An 18,524-nucleotide genomic window follows, 5' to 3' on the forward strand; every position below is an offset into this window, starting at 1 on the left:
GAGAACCTAATTTGACTGATAAAAAAATCTGGGCGCTTCATCCTTCCTCCCAGACTTTCCTCCTTCTAATCAATGTCTGACTGACACATTTCTCCCCTCTTTCTCTGTGCTTTGCTTCTGCTTCCCTCTTTTCTCTGGAATGTTCTGTTTGGTTGGATTTTGCAAGGCGGCATAGAGGATTCTGAGATGTTTTACATCCTTCAGATGGCTTGTGACTACAACTGTACAGCAGAAGGTAGCTGCTGGGATCTCCTAATAGGCTCTCCTGTATTAAGAGATCACCCCACACTGTGTGTTGGTGCTGCCTGTTGGCTGTGGTTCATTTGTATCGCACCACTGTTGTGTTTCCCCTTAAACCTGTGTCAATTAGGACCCCCCCCCCCCCCTTTGACCTTGTGTCATTTAAACCTTAATTATCTTGACAGGTGTTTATTTGTGATCAACTTTATTAACTTTATCACGGCCTATATAACAGTCTTCATTCATCACTTTGTACCCATTGCATGAAATTGCTATTGTGGTTTGATAAGTAGCTACTTTGCTGAGTTGACAGTGACAACAACAACCCATCTATTCATTATTGTTTTTGACGTCAGCGCTGTAAAAAAATCAATGTTTGCGCTTCATCCACGTCTCTCTGTCTACGTTGCTCGGTGCAGACAACGTGGCAACGATTGGTGGCTGATCCTTTGTCTCGAACTCCACAGGTGGTAATTATGACAGCCGCTTTGACGTGGGCAAGGCCAGCGGAACCTTGATCGTCGCGCGGCCCCTGGACGCCGAGCAGAAATCAAATTACAACCTGACGGTGGAGGCCACGGATGGGACACGGACTGTCAGCACGCAGGTAAATGAAACGCCGTTGAAACGGTCAGCGTCGATGACTACAGCAGCGGTAATGAGGGACGGCCTGGCTGGATTGGCCTGTTTGTTGGGATCTGTTGACGTGGTGATGATATCCCTGCTGTCACCGGGCAGGAAATGACAGGTTGTAGCTCTGAGGTTCATTTGAATGGGAACTGTGTGGAACACACAGGAAAACAGATTGAAACAAGACACACGATTACTGCACCCATCAGCTGTTCGGCTGCCTGAAGTTTAGCTTTTCTGACTGAAGATCCTTTCTTTTTCTACCGTTTTACAACTAAACTTCCATCTAAAACAGTCAATAAACTAATCAGGCAGTTCATTTTTGTCTTAAATATGTCAACGAATGCTTCGGGGGGATTGAAAGCGTTGATCCTTCATGAAGAGAGGTGGGGAAGGTGGGGGGGGGGGGGGGGTAAACTATAGAAGACTCAGTGAAATGTGTCTTCAGGCCAAGATGTGGACGGTCATTGTTCTCCTGCTTTTGTTCTCCACATTCTCAGTTGACTGTTGAACACTCGGAATCTTCCATTGTCTCATTCCTTATGTGAGCCTGTGTGATGATGGTCCAGCCAGATTTGTGTGTGCATGCGTGTGTGTGTGTGTGTGTGTGTGTGTGTGTGTGTGCATTCCTGAGCGCCCTCTACTCCTCCTCTCCTCTGTGTCTCATTGAACCAGTGGACGCTCCTCTACTTTTGCTCAGATCCGAGCAGATATTTGTCCTTTTTCCTGTCTAATGTTCCTGTATTTTGCATAAAACCCTGCCAACTCAGCTAGAAACGTTCCTTGAATACACCAAAAATGCGGAGGCTTATTGATGAACCATCCAACAATTCAGATTTTGTCAAAATTCTGCTGCACTCTTGCATTTTTAATCTGTTATGCTAATTTGGATTTACAGCCCAGTTAAACGGCCATGAGAGACGCGTTTAATCTTGGACGTTGTCCTTGCTTTTTGTTTCGACGGTCATGCCTTGTCCTTGAGATTTTGAGCATTTTTTACATGATAGTTGGGCCTTATGGCACGGTGGCATTTAAAATGTTGTGTCCTTTGTCTCCGAGAGGAGCGACAGAAGACTGGAAAAGAATCTATTTGTTGTCAGTCTGTATGAATGCAGCCTTTCATCATCTGGCTGCTGCGCTTGACTGAGCCTTGGATAAAATGCTGCCTTCACTGGCGTTTTTGCAGCACATCTAAAGAAGCCATATGTCCTTCAGAGCAGAACCTTACAGATAGCCTATTTTTCGCCCCTTATTGTGAGTTTTGTCTCCTGAAGCAGATTTTTAAAGTAGCGCCAGCAGATACTCAACTGAAGTATCTCTGCAATAAAACGTGCTGTGACCTTCTGAACAGGTTCAGTTCTTTATTCCAGTCTATTAACAGGCAAAACCTGAACGTGAGGATGAGGTAAGCTTTTTGTAGCTTTTTAAAGGATCACTCAGGTTTGGACACCCTGGAAACTAAAACTGGTGATTTAGGACAGCTGTCTGCCATATACCATACAACAAGTCTTCCATTTAAAGGCATTCCTTGACATATCGTAGTTTGTAGAGGCTTTCTAATGGACAATATCAACACTTTTGGATTTGATTCCACTCCAGCTTTAAAGGTTTAGATGTTAGGAAAGACTGAAGCAGAAAACAAACAGTGATTGTGGAGTGTGTCGCTACCTTCCAGGGCAAAGAGTTGAAGCTGTGCAGCGAGCGCCCTGTGACAGCTGAAAGTGAGACTTATCTGTTCCTCAAATCAAAGTCATGTGGAAGCTGCGCTGCCAGACAGGCTGGCCTATTTTCCCTTTCTAAAGTTTTCTCCCTCTTCCCGACTCTCTCACCCTCTTGCTTCTCCCACCCCCCCCTCTAAAGCTTTGTTAGCCAGGTATGGGGGGGATGAAGCAGAACCGGGCTGTAGCTCCATAGGTGGTGGGCTGTGTTAATCCTGTTTGGGGACCATGTTGCCAGTGCCCTGCCTTTGCCCACAACCTGCCACCTGGCAGGGAATGTCCTTTCTACGCGTCACACAGAAGGACAATGAGCAAGACTTCTGCCCCCCGTGTCTTGTTCTGGATGGAGCAAAAAGGTGTTTGGTTTTAAAAAGCTCCTTTTTGTGACCTCTTGAGTGCATTTTTGAGTGTTTTTCCCAAACGAGGCCTCCTGCTGTTTGAGTTTGAAAAGGGATTGAACTGCGTCCTCTTTGTGATTAAAGTAGGAAATATCAGCATGAAGCTTATTGTTTGTGTCTAGATAAATAAAAAACCTTTTTTCCCTTCCAGTTTAACCATAGCGGCTGTTTGTAAGCTTCTTAAAAGGATCAGCTGATGGAGACAACGGCTGCTGTATTCCGACTCAGGCACCTTATAGCCAGGAACTGCGCCAGCGAGGCGGGATCGGCACGCCGCTCGTCTTCCCTTCCCTTCCCCCCACCAGCAGCTATACGACATCCTCCTTTGGCTTTGCAGAACTACCTCAAGCTGTTCTGCTCGCAATCTGTTCCTGGTCTGCCACGTCACGTGTTCTCCGCGCCGTGTTACAGAGACACTCTTTATGTGCCGCTTTCACCATCGCCTTTAACACCCTAAACTCATTTTGTCAAACGTGAACTCAGTTTCGCCTCTTGTTGTCAGCTGTTTGTGTGTTTCTGTCATTCCCACCCACTATCTTTTTACCCTAAATTTGACCGTTGACAGTTTGTTGGCTGTCGCTTCGGTCTCTTCCCCTTTCATCTTCCCATCACCGCTCTTTTTTCTTTAGCGTCTCCATCTGTCTCTCGGTCCGAGTCCTTGTTGGGCTCCCAGAGGAGGCCGTATAGAAAGACTGCCGACTTTTCTTCTACAAACACGTCTGCTAGCATCAAGAGGCGTCCTGCTGTTTTGTGATGTTTGGGGGCAGAATTGCTTTGAAGTTCCTCGGAGCCTCGGCGGAAAGGGAAAGGCATGTTTGTCAGCGTACGGGGGCTGTGGGGGTGAATAGCCCCTTGTTTGCCCCCTAAGGCCCGTGTAATAGCACATTGCAGATGCGGAGTCTGACCGAGTTCCATTCCTTTCTGCTTCTTGACAAGACTATCAGCTCTCAGCACCTTATTCAGTTTTCACAAGAGGTGTTATCTGACACTGGCCAGATTGAGACACGTTGGACTACCTCTTTGTGTGATTCTAGCCGTGCACGCGCCAGTATGTGCACATGCGTATGTGTCAGAGGTGGATTTGGAGACACGGGGGATCTGGTGCAATATGATGTCTGGCATGACATGTCGGGGCCTGCTCGGAACGGGAGAGATCATCAACACGCTGCGTGCTCGCCACAAACCACAGTCTGTCTTTTCCATCGAAATGAGAAAATAGCATTTATTTAGTTCTGTATTTTGTGATGATTAGCAGTGTGTTTAGGACACATGACCTGTGGCAGGCAGCCATCTCGCAGCACGCAGCCCAGTACCCCTGCAAGATGACATGTGTGAGGCTGAGCATCGCTGCCAACATCCCAGCACACAGCAGATTGGGAATGTTATCAGTGCTGTCAGGTTGAGTCTATATTTGCCTCTGATATAAGCTCACAGGGCTCGATAAACAGTATTATGATGTTAACCCACACTCGTGTTGACCCGAGATCTGACAAATCCTGGTCAGCGAGCCGGCTGTGTGCCGGTCTGACTGTTTCTGACTTCAGCGTTCCCGCACCAAACAGCTCGCCTCAGCCCTTTTCTTATGGGAGCCCCCCCCCCCCTCCCCCGTTCCCCCGTGTTTGGTATGCAGGTGTCTAATCTGAGCTGATTCCTTTGTTCCCCATGTTTGGCAACAGTAGAAGCCCCCTCGGTGCTCTGGGAAGCAAAGATGGCATTCCAGCAGCTCTCCATAATCCTCTGTCGGAAGTCCAGTAGACAAGTGGCTGGTGTTGATAAAACATGCTCTGGGTGGAATTTTACAGTTTGAGGATGTTGTCTTTGGTGCGCTCGGTGGCTGCACATCCAAAGCACCGAGCGCAGTTTCATTTTAGACGATCGCATCCCAAAATCTGATCAAAACAATCTAAGATACTCTGTTACTTTTTATTGATTCTGTAATGTATTAAACTCTAGGTGGCTTCATGGGCTCATGCAGTTGCGGTCGCTTGTATTGATCTGGTCTCTGTATTTCCATTGAGCTTCTGAACGACCTGACGCTCTCTAAAGTGTGTGTTTATTGTCTTTTGCAGGTGCTCATCCGCGTCATCGACACCAACAATCACCGGCCGCAGTTCTCCGAGGAGTTTTACGAAGTCAACGTGGCTGAGGACGAACCTCCAGGGACGGAGGTCTTGCAGATCAGCGCCAGCGACCGGGACGAGAAGAACAAGCTGACCTTCACGCTGCTGAGCAGCACCGATCCCTTCAGCCTGAGGAAGTTCCGCTTAGACCCGGGGACAGGCACGCTGTACACAGCAGAGAAGCTGGATCACGAGACCATGCACCGCCACATCCTCACTGTTATGGTGCGAACCAACGCTTCCTAATTACACTTTACAGGAAGCGCGCATCTAAACCTGAACGCTTTACATTTTGAAATGATTGGAATCACTTGTGCCTTCCAGGCTCTCTCATTCATCTCCGACGCTTCTTTCTCTCCCGTTCCTCAGGTCCGCGACCAGGACATTCCAGTGAAGCGGAACCTGGTCCGTGTCATCGTCAATGTTGACGACACCAACGATAACGCTCCCTGGTTCGTAGGCACGCCGTACTCTGGCCGCGTGTTCGAGTCCGCCGCCGTCGGGTCGGCCGTGCTCCAGGTCACCGCTCGTGACAAAGACAAAGGGCACAACGCAGAGATCGCGTACAGCCTGGAATCAGGTAAACACACTTACACTCGCTCCGCCACTATTGATTTCCCTCAGCAGAAAGCTGCCTTTGTCAAATATTACATCAAATGAGATCATCAAGATGAGTCATCTGGACTTATTCTGCCCACTGCATCTTGACCATGAATGGAATACTTTACAAAGAGTGGGAGACTATTGAAGACTTTGTCCTGAGAGAATCTCCCAAGGACGTGGGAGCTGGCTCAGAGTTTCCCATGATGCTATTCTTCTATAATAAGCTCTCACATCAGTACAAGAAATCCACTGCTCTTAATTTATTTGTAATAGCTCCAGTATGCCTGGTTTGCTTTGCAGACGTTGTTTAAATCGCATCAGAAAATGCTAATAAAGACATCTTTTTTTTTTGTCTTGCAGGAAATTTCGCAAACGCCTTTGCTATCGACCCCGTCCTCGGGACGATTACAGTGGCCAAAGAGTTGGATCGTAACAGCAAAGCCCAGTATGAGCTCACAGTGAAGGCATCTGATCATGGAGCTTCGCCGCTGTCGACAACAGCCGCCGTGCACATCGAGGTCACGGTCTCCGATAATGCCGCACCCCGGTTCACTGAGAAGGACTTCTCTGCAGAGGTCAGCGAATCGGCTCAGCCCGGAAGCTTCGTCAGCCTGGTCACGGCCAGCAGCCAGTCCTCTGTCTTCTATCAAATAAAAGGGGGCAACATCAACGGCGCTTTTGACATCAATCCAAACTCAGGAGTGGTGGTGACCCAGCGACCTTTAGACTACGAGGCAACGCCGCAGTACACGCTCATCATCCAGGGCACCAACATGGCCGGACTGGGCACCAACACCACGCTCTTGGTTCACCTGAAGGATGAAAACGACAACGCTCCCATCTTCACCCAGAAGGAGTTCACGGGCATCATCAGCGAATCGGCCCCAGTTAACAGCGTCGTTCTGACCCGCGAAAACACTCCCTTAGTCATCCGAGCCTCCGATGCCGACGGCGACCAAAACGCCATGCTGGTCTATCAAATCGTCGAACCTTTTGCGCACAACTATTTCGCTATCGACTCAAACACCGGAGCCATCCGAATCACAACAGCTTTGGATTATGAACAGAGAAACGCGTTCCACTTCACGGTCCAAGTCCACGATCTGGGAATGCCCCGCCTCTTCGCAGAGGCCGCCGCCAACGTGACCGTCGAAGTAATAGATGTTAACGACTGTCCTCCAGTTTTTAGCCAGAAAATGTACGAGGCAACTGTCATCGTGCCAACGTACAAAGGAGTGGAAGTTATCCAGATCAACGCTACAGACTCCGACTCTAGGCCCAACTCCAAACTTCTCCTTTCAATCTCTGAAGGGAATATTGGGGAAAAGTTCAGGATGGATCCCGCCACGGGCATGATCTCTGTTCAGAATGTCACACAGCTCAGAAGCAGGTATGAACTGAAGGTCAGGGTTTCAGATGGTAGGTTTGCCAGTGTTGCCAGCGTGAAAATACACGTCAAAGAAAATAAAGAGAGTAGGCTCAAGTTCACCAGGGAGTCCTACAGAGCCTTCGTTCAAGAGAACTCGTCCGAGAGAAAAACACTAGAGGTCATCGCTGCCGTTGGCAATCAAGTGAACGAGCCTTTGTTCTATAAAATTTTGAACCCTGACAAGAAATTTGAAATCAGTCGCACGTCCGGTGTGGTCTCAACCACCGGGATTCCGTTTGATCGTGAGACACAAGACACATTTGAAGTGGTCGTTGAGGTCACCAGAGAGGGTCAGCCTGAAGATGGCGCTCACGTGCTCTTAACCGTGACGGTGGAAGACGCAAATGACAACAAGCCCATGTTTGTGGACCTGCCCTATCACGCCCTCGTGCAGATGGATGCCGAGGAAGGCCAGGTTATCCGACAGGTCACAGCAGTGGACAGAGACATCGGGCAGAATGCGGAAATCCATTATCTCCTGAAGGAAGACCAGGAGCACTTTCAAATAAGCCCATCTGGGGAAATCTCTCTGAAAAAGAAATTGGAGAAGGAGTCGCTCAACACGGACTTTTTCATTGTCGTCGTGGCCCGGGACAACGGAGAGCCGGCACTCTCGGCGGAGGCGGAGGTGCCGGTAACTGTGGTGAACAAAGCCATGCCTGTGTTCGAGAAGGCCTTTTATACCATTGAGATTCCTGAAAACATTCAGCTGCACACACCTGTCCTTCACGTACAGGCCAACGACTCGGAAGGCCCCCGTGTTGTGTACACGATCTCTGAGGGAGATCCTTTCAAGCAGTTTTCGATTGATTTCAACACAGGTGTCGTTCACGTCGTTCAGCCCTTGGACTTTGAGACGCATCCCGCCTACAAGTTGAGTGTGAGGGCCACGGATTCTCTGACCGGAGCTCACTCCGAAGTGTTCGTGGACATCATATTGGAAGATGTCAACGACAACGCCCCGGTGTTCCTGTCAAAGACCTACCGCGCCAACGTCTCGGAGGCCTCCGTCATCGGAACGCACATCCTGCAAGTCGACGCCAAAGACGCCGATACTGGCAACAACCAGGACGTCTTCTTTCAGCTGGTGGAGGAGAAGGGGCGGAGTTCTGACCTTTTCACCATCGACCGTGACACCGGCGTGATCTCCACCGCTCAGGTCCTCGATTACGAGGAGACGCAGCAGCACAAGCTGAGGGTCCGCGCCGTGGACGGAGGCGTTCCGGCCCTCACTAGTGAGGTCCTGGTGACCGTAGATGTTACAGACCTGAATGACAACGCCCCAGAATTCACACAGAACACATACAACAGCACCATCAGTGAGCTGGCCCCCCGCGGACACTTCATCACCCAAGTCCAGGCCTCCGACGCCGACAGCTCAGACAAAGATAAGCTGCTCTTCTTTTTCACATCCGGCAACGAGGATCTGAACTTCTCCATCGACAAACACACAGGAGCCATCATCGTCTCCAACCACCGGAGGCCCAACCTGCAGCCCTTTTACAACCTCAGCGTGTCGGTGTCCGACGGTGTGTTCAGAGGTTCAGCTGCCGTCCTGGTCACTGTCATCGGCGCCAACTTTCACAACCCCACCTTCACTCAGACGGAGTACGTGGTGGAGCTTGTTGAAAACTCCCCCGTCGGTACTTTGGTCGCCGAGGCAAAGGCCACAGATGGCGACGAAGGAGTTTACGGGCAAATAACGTACCAGATAGTCAATGATTTTGCAAAGGACAAGTTCTCTGTCAATGAAAATGGAGAGATTTTCACTCTGGAGAGCCTTGACCGTGAGAATAACATCGAAAAGGTCGTCCCTATTTCTCTCATCGCCAGAGACGGCGGGGGGAAAGTGGGCTTTTGCGTAGTCAGCGTTATTCTCACCGACGTCAATGACAATGCTCCGCAGTTCAGGGCAGCAGACTACAAATCCACCATCGCATCAGATGCCCCGAGAGGAACCTCGGTGGTCCGAATCGCAGCTTCAGACACGGATGAGGGCAGCAATGCTGACATTGAGTTTTCCATTGAGGCCGATGTTGAAAACGTGGAGGAGAACTTTGAAATCCACCCGACCTCGGGAGTCATCGTGACCAAAGAAAGTCTCATTGGATTGGAAAATGAACTCTATGCGTTCTTTGTGAGAGCCAAGGACACGGGGAACCCACCCAAACATTCCGTTGTTCAGGTTTACATTAGAATTGTTGCTCCTGAGACACCAATTCCAAAATTCAGTGAAGCACAGTACCGCTACACCGTTGCTGAAGACCTTCCCATCGGCACAGAGATCGACGTGATTCAGGCCGAGAGCGAGCAGCCGGTCATTTACAGTTTGGTAAGAGGCCGCACTCCTGAGAGCAACGTAGACGAAGTCTTTGTTGTGGACAGAGACAGCGGGGCACTGAAACTGCAGAAGAGTCTGGACCACGAGACCACCAAATGGTACCAGTTCGTGTTGCATTCCCAAACCAAGCAGGAGAACTATGACATCGTGGCATCTGCGATCATAAACGTCCAAGTAAAAGATGTTAATGACAACAAACCCGTGTTTGAGTCGGACCCTTACGAGGCCGTGGTGGTGGAAAACCTTCCTAGCGGGACTCAGGTGATCCAAGTGAGAGCCAGCGACCAGGACTCTGGAACTAACGGCCATGTTGTTTACAGCCTGGATGCCAGGCAGAGCTCACGGGAGATCTCAGAACTGTTCGCCGTCAACAGCGAAACAGGATGGGTGACTACTCTGAAAGAGCTGGACCGTGAAAAGATGGAAAAATACACGATCGGCGTCCTAGCCACCGACCAAGGCGACCGAGTCCAACATGTGACTGGTACCAGAGTGGAAGTCACTGTTGCGGATGTGAACGACAACCCACCACGCTTCACGGCGGAGGTCTATAAGGGCACAGTGAGCGAGGACGATCCTGCTCCCAGCGGGGTCATCGCCATCCTCAGCACCACTGACGACGATTCTGAGGACATCAACAAACAAGTCAACTACTTCATCACAGGTGGGCGTTCGTATGCCTCCACAGTTCAGGGAGATCCTTCCTGCTCTAGATTAATAGACAGTATCCATTTATATGTTAATATCTTATATTTGAAACAACCATATTATCTGTTTGGGAGTCTCTTTAACCTGACAGTCTGCAAAAATCCCAGTCAAATATTTAGGTAGCTAAAATACAATTTGGCAGATGCTAAACAAGATGTACAGACGCGAGTTTGAATAATTAGACGGTGAAATTCTGTTCAATATTCTGAGGACAGGGTTTTGATGAACCAGGATACTTCCTGGGTTTCTCTGCCTGCTCATGCTAAAGTGCTGTGTCTCTTTCAACACCAATCAGGTGGGGATCCGCTCGGCCAATTTGCCATCGAACACATTCAGAACGAATGGAAGGTCTTTGTCAGAAAGCCCCTGGACCGTGAAGAGAAGGACAATTACCTTCTAAACATCACTGCCAGCGACGGGATCTTCACTGCCAAAGCCACTGTGGAGGTCAAGGTTCTGGATGCCAATGACAACAGCCCTAGATGTGAAAAGGTACTTTCATTTTAGCATTCCAGCCCTCCCCCTCCTTCCCTGTTATTCCCAATAACGCCTCCTTTTCCGACTCATTCCGCAGGCGCTCTACAGCGAGAGCGTCCCAGAGAACTCCCCTGCTGGCAGACTCATCCTGCAAGTCTCCGCTTCAGATGCTGACATCCGCTCAAACGCACACATCACGTACGAGCTGCAGGGAGCTGGATCTGAGCTCTTCATCATTGACTCTGACACAGGTGTGTGTGGGTGTGTGCCAGCATGTTCACGTGTCCTCATATGTATGCAAATATTTTAAATTCGCAGGGTATTGGAATGTTAACTGGTGTTTTTTTTTAAAAACATTGTTTTCTGCACAGACACACAATTTCTCTGCTTTTTTATTTCAAATTTGAGAATGTGGAGGTGTGAGTATTCCATGCAGTGTGTGTCTGTGTGCTTGGGTGTGTGTCTGACTAAATCATCAGTAATGTAGGACACAATCTTATTGTCTTCTGGTGCCCAGTTATTATTTATTTATTCAATTTAAAAGGAGCCAAGAACAGTTCCCTGCAGGGCTCCTGAAAGACCCTCGGCACGCCTAAAATATAGAATTGCGTGCTTAAATTGAATTTTCTGACTGCGATGCTGCGTGCCTGCAGATTTCTCCTGGGAGGTCATCTTAAATCAATCCTTTTTTTCTCCATTCCATCTGGCTGCTTACAGAGCAAGAGCAAGCCAAGAAACTCTCTCTAATCAACAAAAAAGCTGATTTTAAACTCAAATATAAAGTTGAGCATTAGTGAGGCCTTAAAACAGATTTACTCGCGATACAGCACATGTGCCCTCACAATGAAAATAAGGACAGAAATCTGCTGAGAGATGTACTAACCCAAACCCGACAGACAATAAGGCAGCAACAGTAGCCAGCTGTCTTCTGGCAACCCCCAATATTGAGTTTCCAGCAGCAGAGCTACGATCCTGGGGAGGGAATGTTACCAGTAGAATTATTGCACATGAGGATTATCAAGGGAGTTTTACAGAGGCTTTGTGGGCCTGTTGGCTTCCTCTCATCGCTGTTAGCTGCCAATTCCAATGGATCAGCCCATCGTGCTGCTTTAATGGCTTAATTATTTCTCTCTTCTGTCCCTTTAAAACTGCTGAGTTTTCGGTTTCATTTCTAGCTTAACTCCCCCTCTCTAGCTGTGAAGTCGTCGTCTCCTCGTTGTCGTGACTCCTGATTTCTGTCTGTCACCTCCAGGAGAGCTGAAAACATCGCAGCCTCTGGACAGAGAGGAGCAGGAAGAGCACCGGTTCACCATGCGAGCGGTGGACGGGGGAGGCCGCTACTGTGAGGCTGACGTCCACGTCAGCGTGGAGGACGTCAACGACAACCCGCCCCAGTTCTCATCCGATCCGTACACCTTCACCGTCTTCGAGAACACTGAGATCGGCACCTACGTGGCCAAACTGCTGGCAAGCGACATCGATGTTGGTGAGTTGTAGCATCAGTTTGTTTAATACAGGCGAGAAATCAGCAGGATGGCATAAAACACCAACCTACACCTATTATTTCCCTCCATACAGACATACTAATGAAGGCATTAGATTGTTGTACTGAAACAAACCGCAGTAAATGGATTGCTTATTATCTTTATGCAATTTTCCCGGTGCTAAATGGGAAGAAGGCGGAATTACAAATGTGAAATTTCGCAAATGATCAGCCCTTATAATTCGGAGGCCCATAACACTTGAATTAAACTGGCCTCCCTTCAAGCCTCGAGAAGGCTGACCACAACGTTCCGATCGACTGGTGCGGAGCCACACGTTATTCTGAGGTTAATCTTTTCTCTTTTTAGAGAGTGCCAGAACGGAGGCATCCACCGCTGTAGCCCCCCCACCACCACCTTATTTGAGTTTCCTTTTATTTCAGGCTTGCCATTCCAGATTATACGATATTATACTTTGAGTCTGGTGAGGCAACACACTGCCGCCTTAAGAACCACGATAGGCTGTTTACCATCAGCGGAATGATGCCCTCAGCTTCCAGTTATTATTTCAGCCTCTTGTTTTAGCTCGACTGACAGTTTGACAGACTGAAAAGGATTGTAGAATTGGGTCCTTCACAGAATTATGCTAAAAAGACACTTCCTCCCCAAGGCTTGGCTGGTTCAAAATGCATTTCAGACCTCCAGTATCATGTGTAAGGGTACTTGAAGGTGAGCTGCAGAATGAAACTGGCTGCATGCTATAATTATTTAAACTGAGTGAAAGCAGATGGTCCTTTTTCTTCTCCTCCATTGCTCTCACATCCAGGTTTCACTTGTTGAATATCTTTTGTGGGTTTTTTTATTCAAGCAAATCTTAAACTAATTGAACATTTGGCAAGTCCCAAACATCTTGTACCATCTAGATAAAAAATAGTTATTGTGGCTTTGACCTCAATTCATTAGGCTTCTGTCGACTTGATTGTTGCCGTCGGTATGTGAAGCCTAATGGAGCCCTCTCCAAGATTAAAGAGGGGCTTTATCCTCATAGATCTGGGAGTGCATACCACTGCCAGGACTCATTCTTGGCCCTGACTGCGATGTGTCACGTCCTCGATGCCACGGACAGGCCCATTTGTCTCAATACGCAGCCACGGTGCCGCTCGTCAGCGAAGGCTACTGTAGGAAGCAGCGCTCCTCGGCGTGGGAGACACGTCCAAACTGCTGTGCAAGGCCTTCCACACTGGACCGCTACACATTCCTGTTCTGCTTCTGCATAAATCCTGTTTGTTTTCTTGTTACTTTGACCAGAGCATCATATTTATTCCACTATATTGTTGATTTTTTTAAAAAAAAGTCTTTATGGGCTCCTTTGTGGAAAGAGTTATCAGTTCTTTCCACAATACCGTAGGTTAAGATATTGTAGAGAAACAATCCCCGAGAGGAGAGCCATCTCTGGCCTTTTGAAGGCTCTTGTCTGTTTAACATGTTGAGAAAAAGAGAGAGATGGTTGTAGATGCAGTTATTCTCTCAGTGGTTTCAGATGCATGATGGCTATTAGCTGTCATATTTGCATCTTTCCAGCGGACGGATGAAGACAGACAGTCACACCATATATGCGTGAGGCATCATCAGGATTCGGCACCATTTCCCCTTAAGCAACTGCTTCAAGGATGATCAGAGCAGGAAAATGTGATGGGAATCCATATAAGGAGGGTTCCCCCTGGTAGCCTCTCCAGCACGATAACGAGATCCTCAGAGGATGGAGGCACTTACCTGATAAATGGGTCTGTAACGGGGGCACCTGCAGAAAGACATTAGGATCATTATTGTGATACGTCTCTGTCTCGTTGCTGGGAGCCCCTTCCAAGTGGGAACACATGACTTATGAGGACGGCGGGCATGAGATGTTTACAGGAAGTATTTATCCAAGGCTGTGGAGATGATTGATGATCTGGAAAACTTTAGGAAGGGTTCGACTTGAATAATTCAGGCATCAACACATCGATCGAAGGATCAATATGCTTGCTCACACCTGTACTTTAAAGTTGTTTTTTGTTTACGCGGCCATCAGGCTTAATGGTGCCTGTAACATTTTACGGGGCGGCTTTATTGCTGGGATGTGGATTGCAGGACTGCAGAGTGGCAGTTTGAGTTGCGATTAATGGTTTGGAAGACCCTAATTCATGCTTTTCCTGACATTTCAGGTCTGAACAGCGACATCGTCTACTCTCTGCTGGATTCTGCCGATGGCTTTTTCTCTATTGACGAGCAAACTGGCGTCATTAGCCTGGAACGCCCCCTGGACCGCGAGCTGCAGGCCACCTATGAGCTCAGGGCCCTGGCCAGTGACCAGGGCTCGCCACGTTTCTCCTCAGTCTGCCTGGTCGTGATCTCCGTCCTGGACATCAACGACAACCCTCCGGTGTTCGAGCACCGCGAATACACGGCGACCGTGTCCGAGGACGTGACCGCGGGCACTCAGCTGCTCAGAGTGCAGGCGGCCAGCCGGGACACCGAGGCTAACGGAGAGATCTCCTACGGCATCATCAGCGGGAACGAACACGGCCTCTTCAGCGTGGACCCACGTACCGGTATGTTAATTCTAGATGACGTGGAAGTAAACAAACGCCTGTTTTTGTGGTGGGAAAGTTTGGCTTGCCTCACATGTCTCCCACATCTGTCCTCAGGCGACGTCTTTGTGATCGAGCCGCTGGACTACGAGGCCTCTCACGAATACTACATCACCATCGAGGCTACGGACGGCGGCTCGCCGCCGCTGAGCGACATGGCCACCGTCAACATCAACCTGACCGATGTCAACGACAACCGGCCCGTCTTCAGCCAGGACGTGTACACAGCGGTGGTCAGCGAGGACACCGAGCTGGGGAGGACGGTTGCAACGGTGAGGCCACATCCGCACTTTAACTTTCTCCCTTTTATCCCGCGGCCCAGCACCTTCGCTCAGTCATTATTTACTGCACATTACTCACTGCTTACACTTATCACATATCTGCACCTGTGGGAAGTCACCATCTGGAGGCACAGCTAAATTAGGACCGGCGCTCTTCATCCATATTGCTGCCCCGTCCTCATGCGTTATCTGTCACACATGCTCACACAGTTTAATTGAAAGGCCTTTGATTCATTAAGCCTCTCCCCACGATAAGGCTCTTCCTGCCTTCTGCACACTGCCTTTTCCCTCATCTATTCCCGTCTGTGCCCTCATCTGGCTTCATGCCTCATAAAAGTCTTCTGCTTATGGCCGTTTATCTCAGTGTCTAATGTACCTGAATATAAATTGTCCATCAGAAAATTAGATTTTAATACCTGCCATTGTCTCAGGCTTGTAAATCTCTTTTGTCTGCTGATTTCCCTGGGGGAGCCACTCAGTATGCAGTGGTTGGTGGGTTTTAAGGCTGTGGGTGTTCCTCTGCGTGCACAAATCTGTGCGTGTGTGTGTGTGTGTGTGTTTTTGAAGCAAGAAGAAATAGCGAGTAGAAATAGAAAAGGTTACACGGATCTACTCGGCAATAGTTGAGATCCAGCTCTTTGTTCCCTCGGTCCAAACCTGTTCGTGTCTAAATAATCGAAGTTTGTGTGTCAAAGGTGAATTTACCTTAATTTTTCATTGGTCATAAACTCCATTTACTTAAATCAGAAAAGTGAAACGTTCCCTCTCACAAAATTAAGAGCAGACGCTAAAGTTTTAAAGTTAAAGACCATTTAGAAAACCAGACTGCACCTCCGTGAGTTCAAGGCTTGTTGTTGACTGGCAGGTGAACGCTGAGGATTTGGACGGGCCCTCACACAGTCAGGTGCGCTACTCCATCGTGGCTGGTAACCAAGGCAGCCCCTTCACCATCGACGCCGCCAGAGGGGAGCTGAAAGTTGCTCGTCAGCTCGACAGAGAACGAGTGAGAACAACACCACCGCTGTGATGACTGTCCACAGAATTCCAGGATTCCTTTTCCACAGTGTTCTGTCTCTGTTCGCCAGACTTCGGGCTACACCCTGACAGTGGTGGCATCAGACAACGGCACGCCTCCTCTTTCCAGCAGCGCCATGATCAACATCGACATCTCCGACGTCAACGACAACCCGCCGCTTTTCTCCCAGGCCAACTACAGCCTTATCATCCAGGTAGGCGTGTGCGTCCGTGTGGACTGCTGAGCTCAAGTGCACGGTGTGGGAGAAAGTGGGGGAAGGTGCAGGGGGAATTGGGATGGGGGGGGGGGGGTAGAGAAGGATTAACAGGGAGAAATAATGGGAGACTGTGCGACCGGAATTTCAAAAAGCAAGTTGGAAGAGGGAGAAAGAACAGAGGTAAGGACAAGGTGGGAGTGAGGGAATGTGAGACGGAGGCTGAATCTTAAGTATGGAATGCAGGGAAAGGGAAAACAAAGGAAAGGTAGGATTAATTGAGGATAGGAATACAAACAATAATGAGCTGAGGACAGATGGGCTCCGGAAATAAAGGCAACACTTGAGAAGCAGAAGACGATGCCCTTGTGTTCGAGTGCGGGAGATCAAAAATGAGGAAACACAAACAAAACAGTGATTAATTTCCCTCTGCACACTTTGCTCACAGCTCACACAATTACAGATAAAACAAAATCATCCCTCTAAAACTGACAGGGTTGTGCTGGTTGAAGAACCTTGGATTTATATCTGCACTGTAAACAAGTGTAATCAGGAAAAGCAGGAGCGTCCCCACGAAATGATGTTTTCATCTCAGCAGAGGTTCAGATCTGTCAGGGCTGATATTTCATCTGCTTTCAAAGTTCACGTGCTGCATTTATGTTACGGCTCTGAGGCGAAGGGAGATTTTCTCAGAGGGTGGCTGGAAATGGAACCGGGATATAAGAGGAGAAGGCAACTCCTTCAGACACAACGGGTCAAAGCAACAACGTGATAATACAGCAGCACAAGGGCTGCATGTGTAAATAAGAACCCTTTGACTAGAGTCGCCCTGTGACACATGACTGGGGTTTTGCTTCCCCCTAGTGGACAAACTGAACATCCAGTTTGTCCACGATGGCCTAAGATGGGAAAACAAACAGGAGAGCGGCGAGAGAACTGTTAAACGGTCCTCTCTGGTTCCCCACAGGAGAACCGACCGAAGGGCACAAGTGTTCTTCAGCTCGCTGTGACGGACCGGGACGCTTCCCACAACGGCCCACCTTTCACCTTTGCCATCGTGGACGGGAACGAGGGCGACGCTTTCCACATCAGCGAGCAGGGAGCTCTCGTGGCCGCGGGGGCGCTGAAAAAGAAAAATGTGGAACACTACTTACTTCAAGCGCAGGTGAGTCACGGCAACCGAGCAGAAACTCTCACAGCAACCGAGAGGCCGCATCGATTTAACGTCAGGCCGGAGTAACCTGATTTATTTGTGTTTCAGAGCCCGCATCTGCGTTAGCATTCGTAGCATGTGTTCACGCTAAAAAGAAGAGAAAAAAGCTTTTCACCTTGTGAATAATTGTGCCCTCCGTGAGCGCCTCACAGCAGAGCACAACCAGAAAACGTTGTGATCAAGTGTGTGTCACTTTAGAAGGAGGACGAGCAAGTGGACAGATGGGATGTGAAATGAAGGCGCGATGTCCTGTTACGCACTAGAGGCACACTCCGATTCGAGTCGGCTTCTGGCGTTTTGCTCCCTTTTGATGAGGAGTGTTGATAAACTCCCAGCGTTTTAGCGGTGACGAGCTCGTCTGCCTTCTTATGTCCCCGCCCCTCTCTGTGCAGGTGTCGGACAGCGGCAGACCACAACTCTTTTCTTCCGCCTTCATCAGCGTGCGAATCATCGAGGAGAGTGTGTACCCTCCCGCCATCCTCCCGCTGGACATCTTTGTCACCACCACTGGTGAGGAATACGCAGGCGGCGTCCTGGGCAAGATCCACGCCACAGACCAGGACATCTATGACACCCTGACCTACAGCCTGGCGCCGTCGTCTTCCTCCCCTTCCGAGGACAGCGCCGCCCTGTTCTCCGTCTCCGCCTCCGATGGTAAAGTCATCGCCCTGTGGCCGCTGGACGTGGGCCACTACCCTCTCAATGTGACGGTGACCGACGGCCATTTTGTGGCGGCCGCTGACGTCAACGTCCACGTCAGGCAAGCGTCCCGCCAGGCTTTGCACAATTCCATCGCAGTCCGATTCGCCAGAATCGCCCCGGAGGAGTTCATCGGGGACTACTGGCGGAACTTTCAGCGCGCGCTTAGGAACATCGCCGGAGTTCGGAGGAACGAAGTGCAGTTAGTGAGTCTGCAGTCTTCGGAACAAGGTGACCTCGATGTGCTGATGACTCTGGAGAGATCTGGGAGTCCGTACCAGTCTCAGGAGGTGAGTGCATGGGATGGAATCTGTGCGGTATGGAATG

The 18,524-nt window shown here is 49.3% G+C and overlaps 1 protein-coding gene across 8 annotated transcripts in view; it reads left to right on the top strand.

Annotated features, from left to right (window-relative positions):
* fat1a (FAT atypical cadherin 1a) overlaps window positions 1-18,524 on the top strand; it is a 49,676-nt gene that overhangs the window by 24,211 nt on the left and 6,941 nt on the right. For 6 of the 8 annotated variants that reach the window (XR_008950837.1, XR_008950838.1, XM_057034525.1 and 3 more), the window contains exons 7-20: window positions 167-235; window positions 708-847; window positions 5,056-5,331; window positions 5,476-5,686; window positions 6,070-10,143; window positions 10,483-10,679; window positions 10,762-10,915; window positions 11,917-12,150; window positions 14,350-14,736; window positions 14,833-15,047; window positions 15,922-16,059; window positions 16,142-16,285; window positions 17,253-17,450; window positions 17,891-18,487. Coding sequence is in view for 6 of the 8 variants with exons in the window: in XM_057034525.1 (XP_056890505.1) it covers window positions 167-235; window positions 708-847; window positions 5,056-5,331; window positions 5,476-5,686; window positions 6,070-10,143; window positions 10,483-10,679; window positions 10,762-10,915; window positions 11,917-12,150; window positions 14,350-14,736; window positions 14,833-15,047; window positions 15,922-16,059; window positions 16,142-16,285; window positions 17,253-17,450; window positions 17,891-18,487 (7,034 nt within the window). In the remaining 2 variants the exon portion in view is untranslated. The remainder of the gene's footprint in view (window positions 1-166; window positions 236-707; window positions 848-5,055; window positions 5,332-5,475; window positions 5,687-6,069; window positions 10,144-10,482; window positions 10,680-10,761; window positions 10,916-11,916; window positions 12,151-14,349; window positions 14,737-14,832; window positions 15,048-15,921; window positions 16,060-16,141; window positions 16,286-17,252; window positions 17,451-17,890; window positions 18,488-18,524) is intronic. The other 2 variants (XM_057034527.1, XM_057034528.1) reach the window with 1 other exon arrangement.

Source organism: Takifugu flavidus, chromosome 6 (assembly GCF_003711565.1).
Source record: "Takifugu flavidus isolate HTHZ2018 chromosome 6, ASM371156v2, whole genome shotgun sequence".
Lineage (NCBI taxonomy): Eukaryota > Metazoa > Chordata > Actinopteri > Tetraodontiformes > Tetraodontidae > Takifugu > Takifugu flavidus.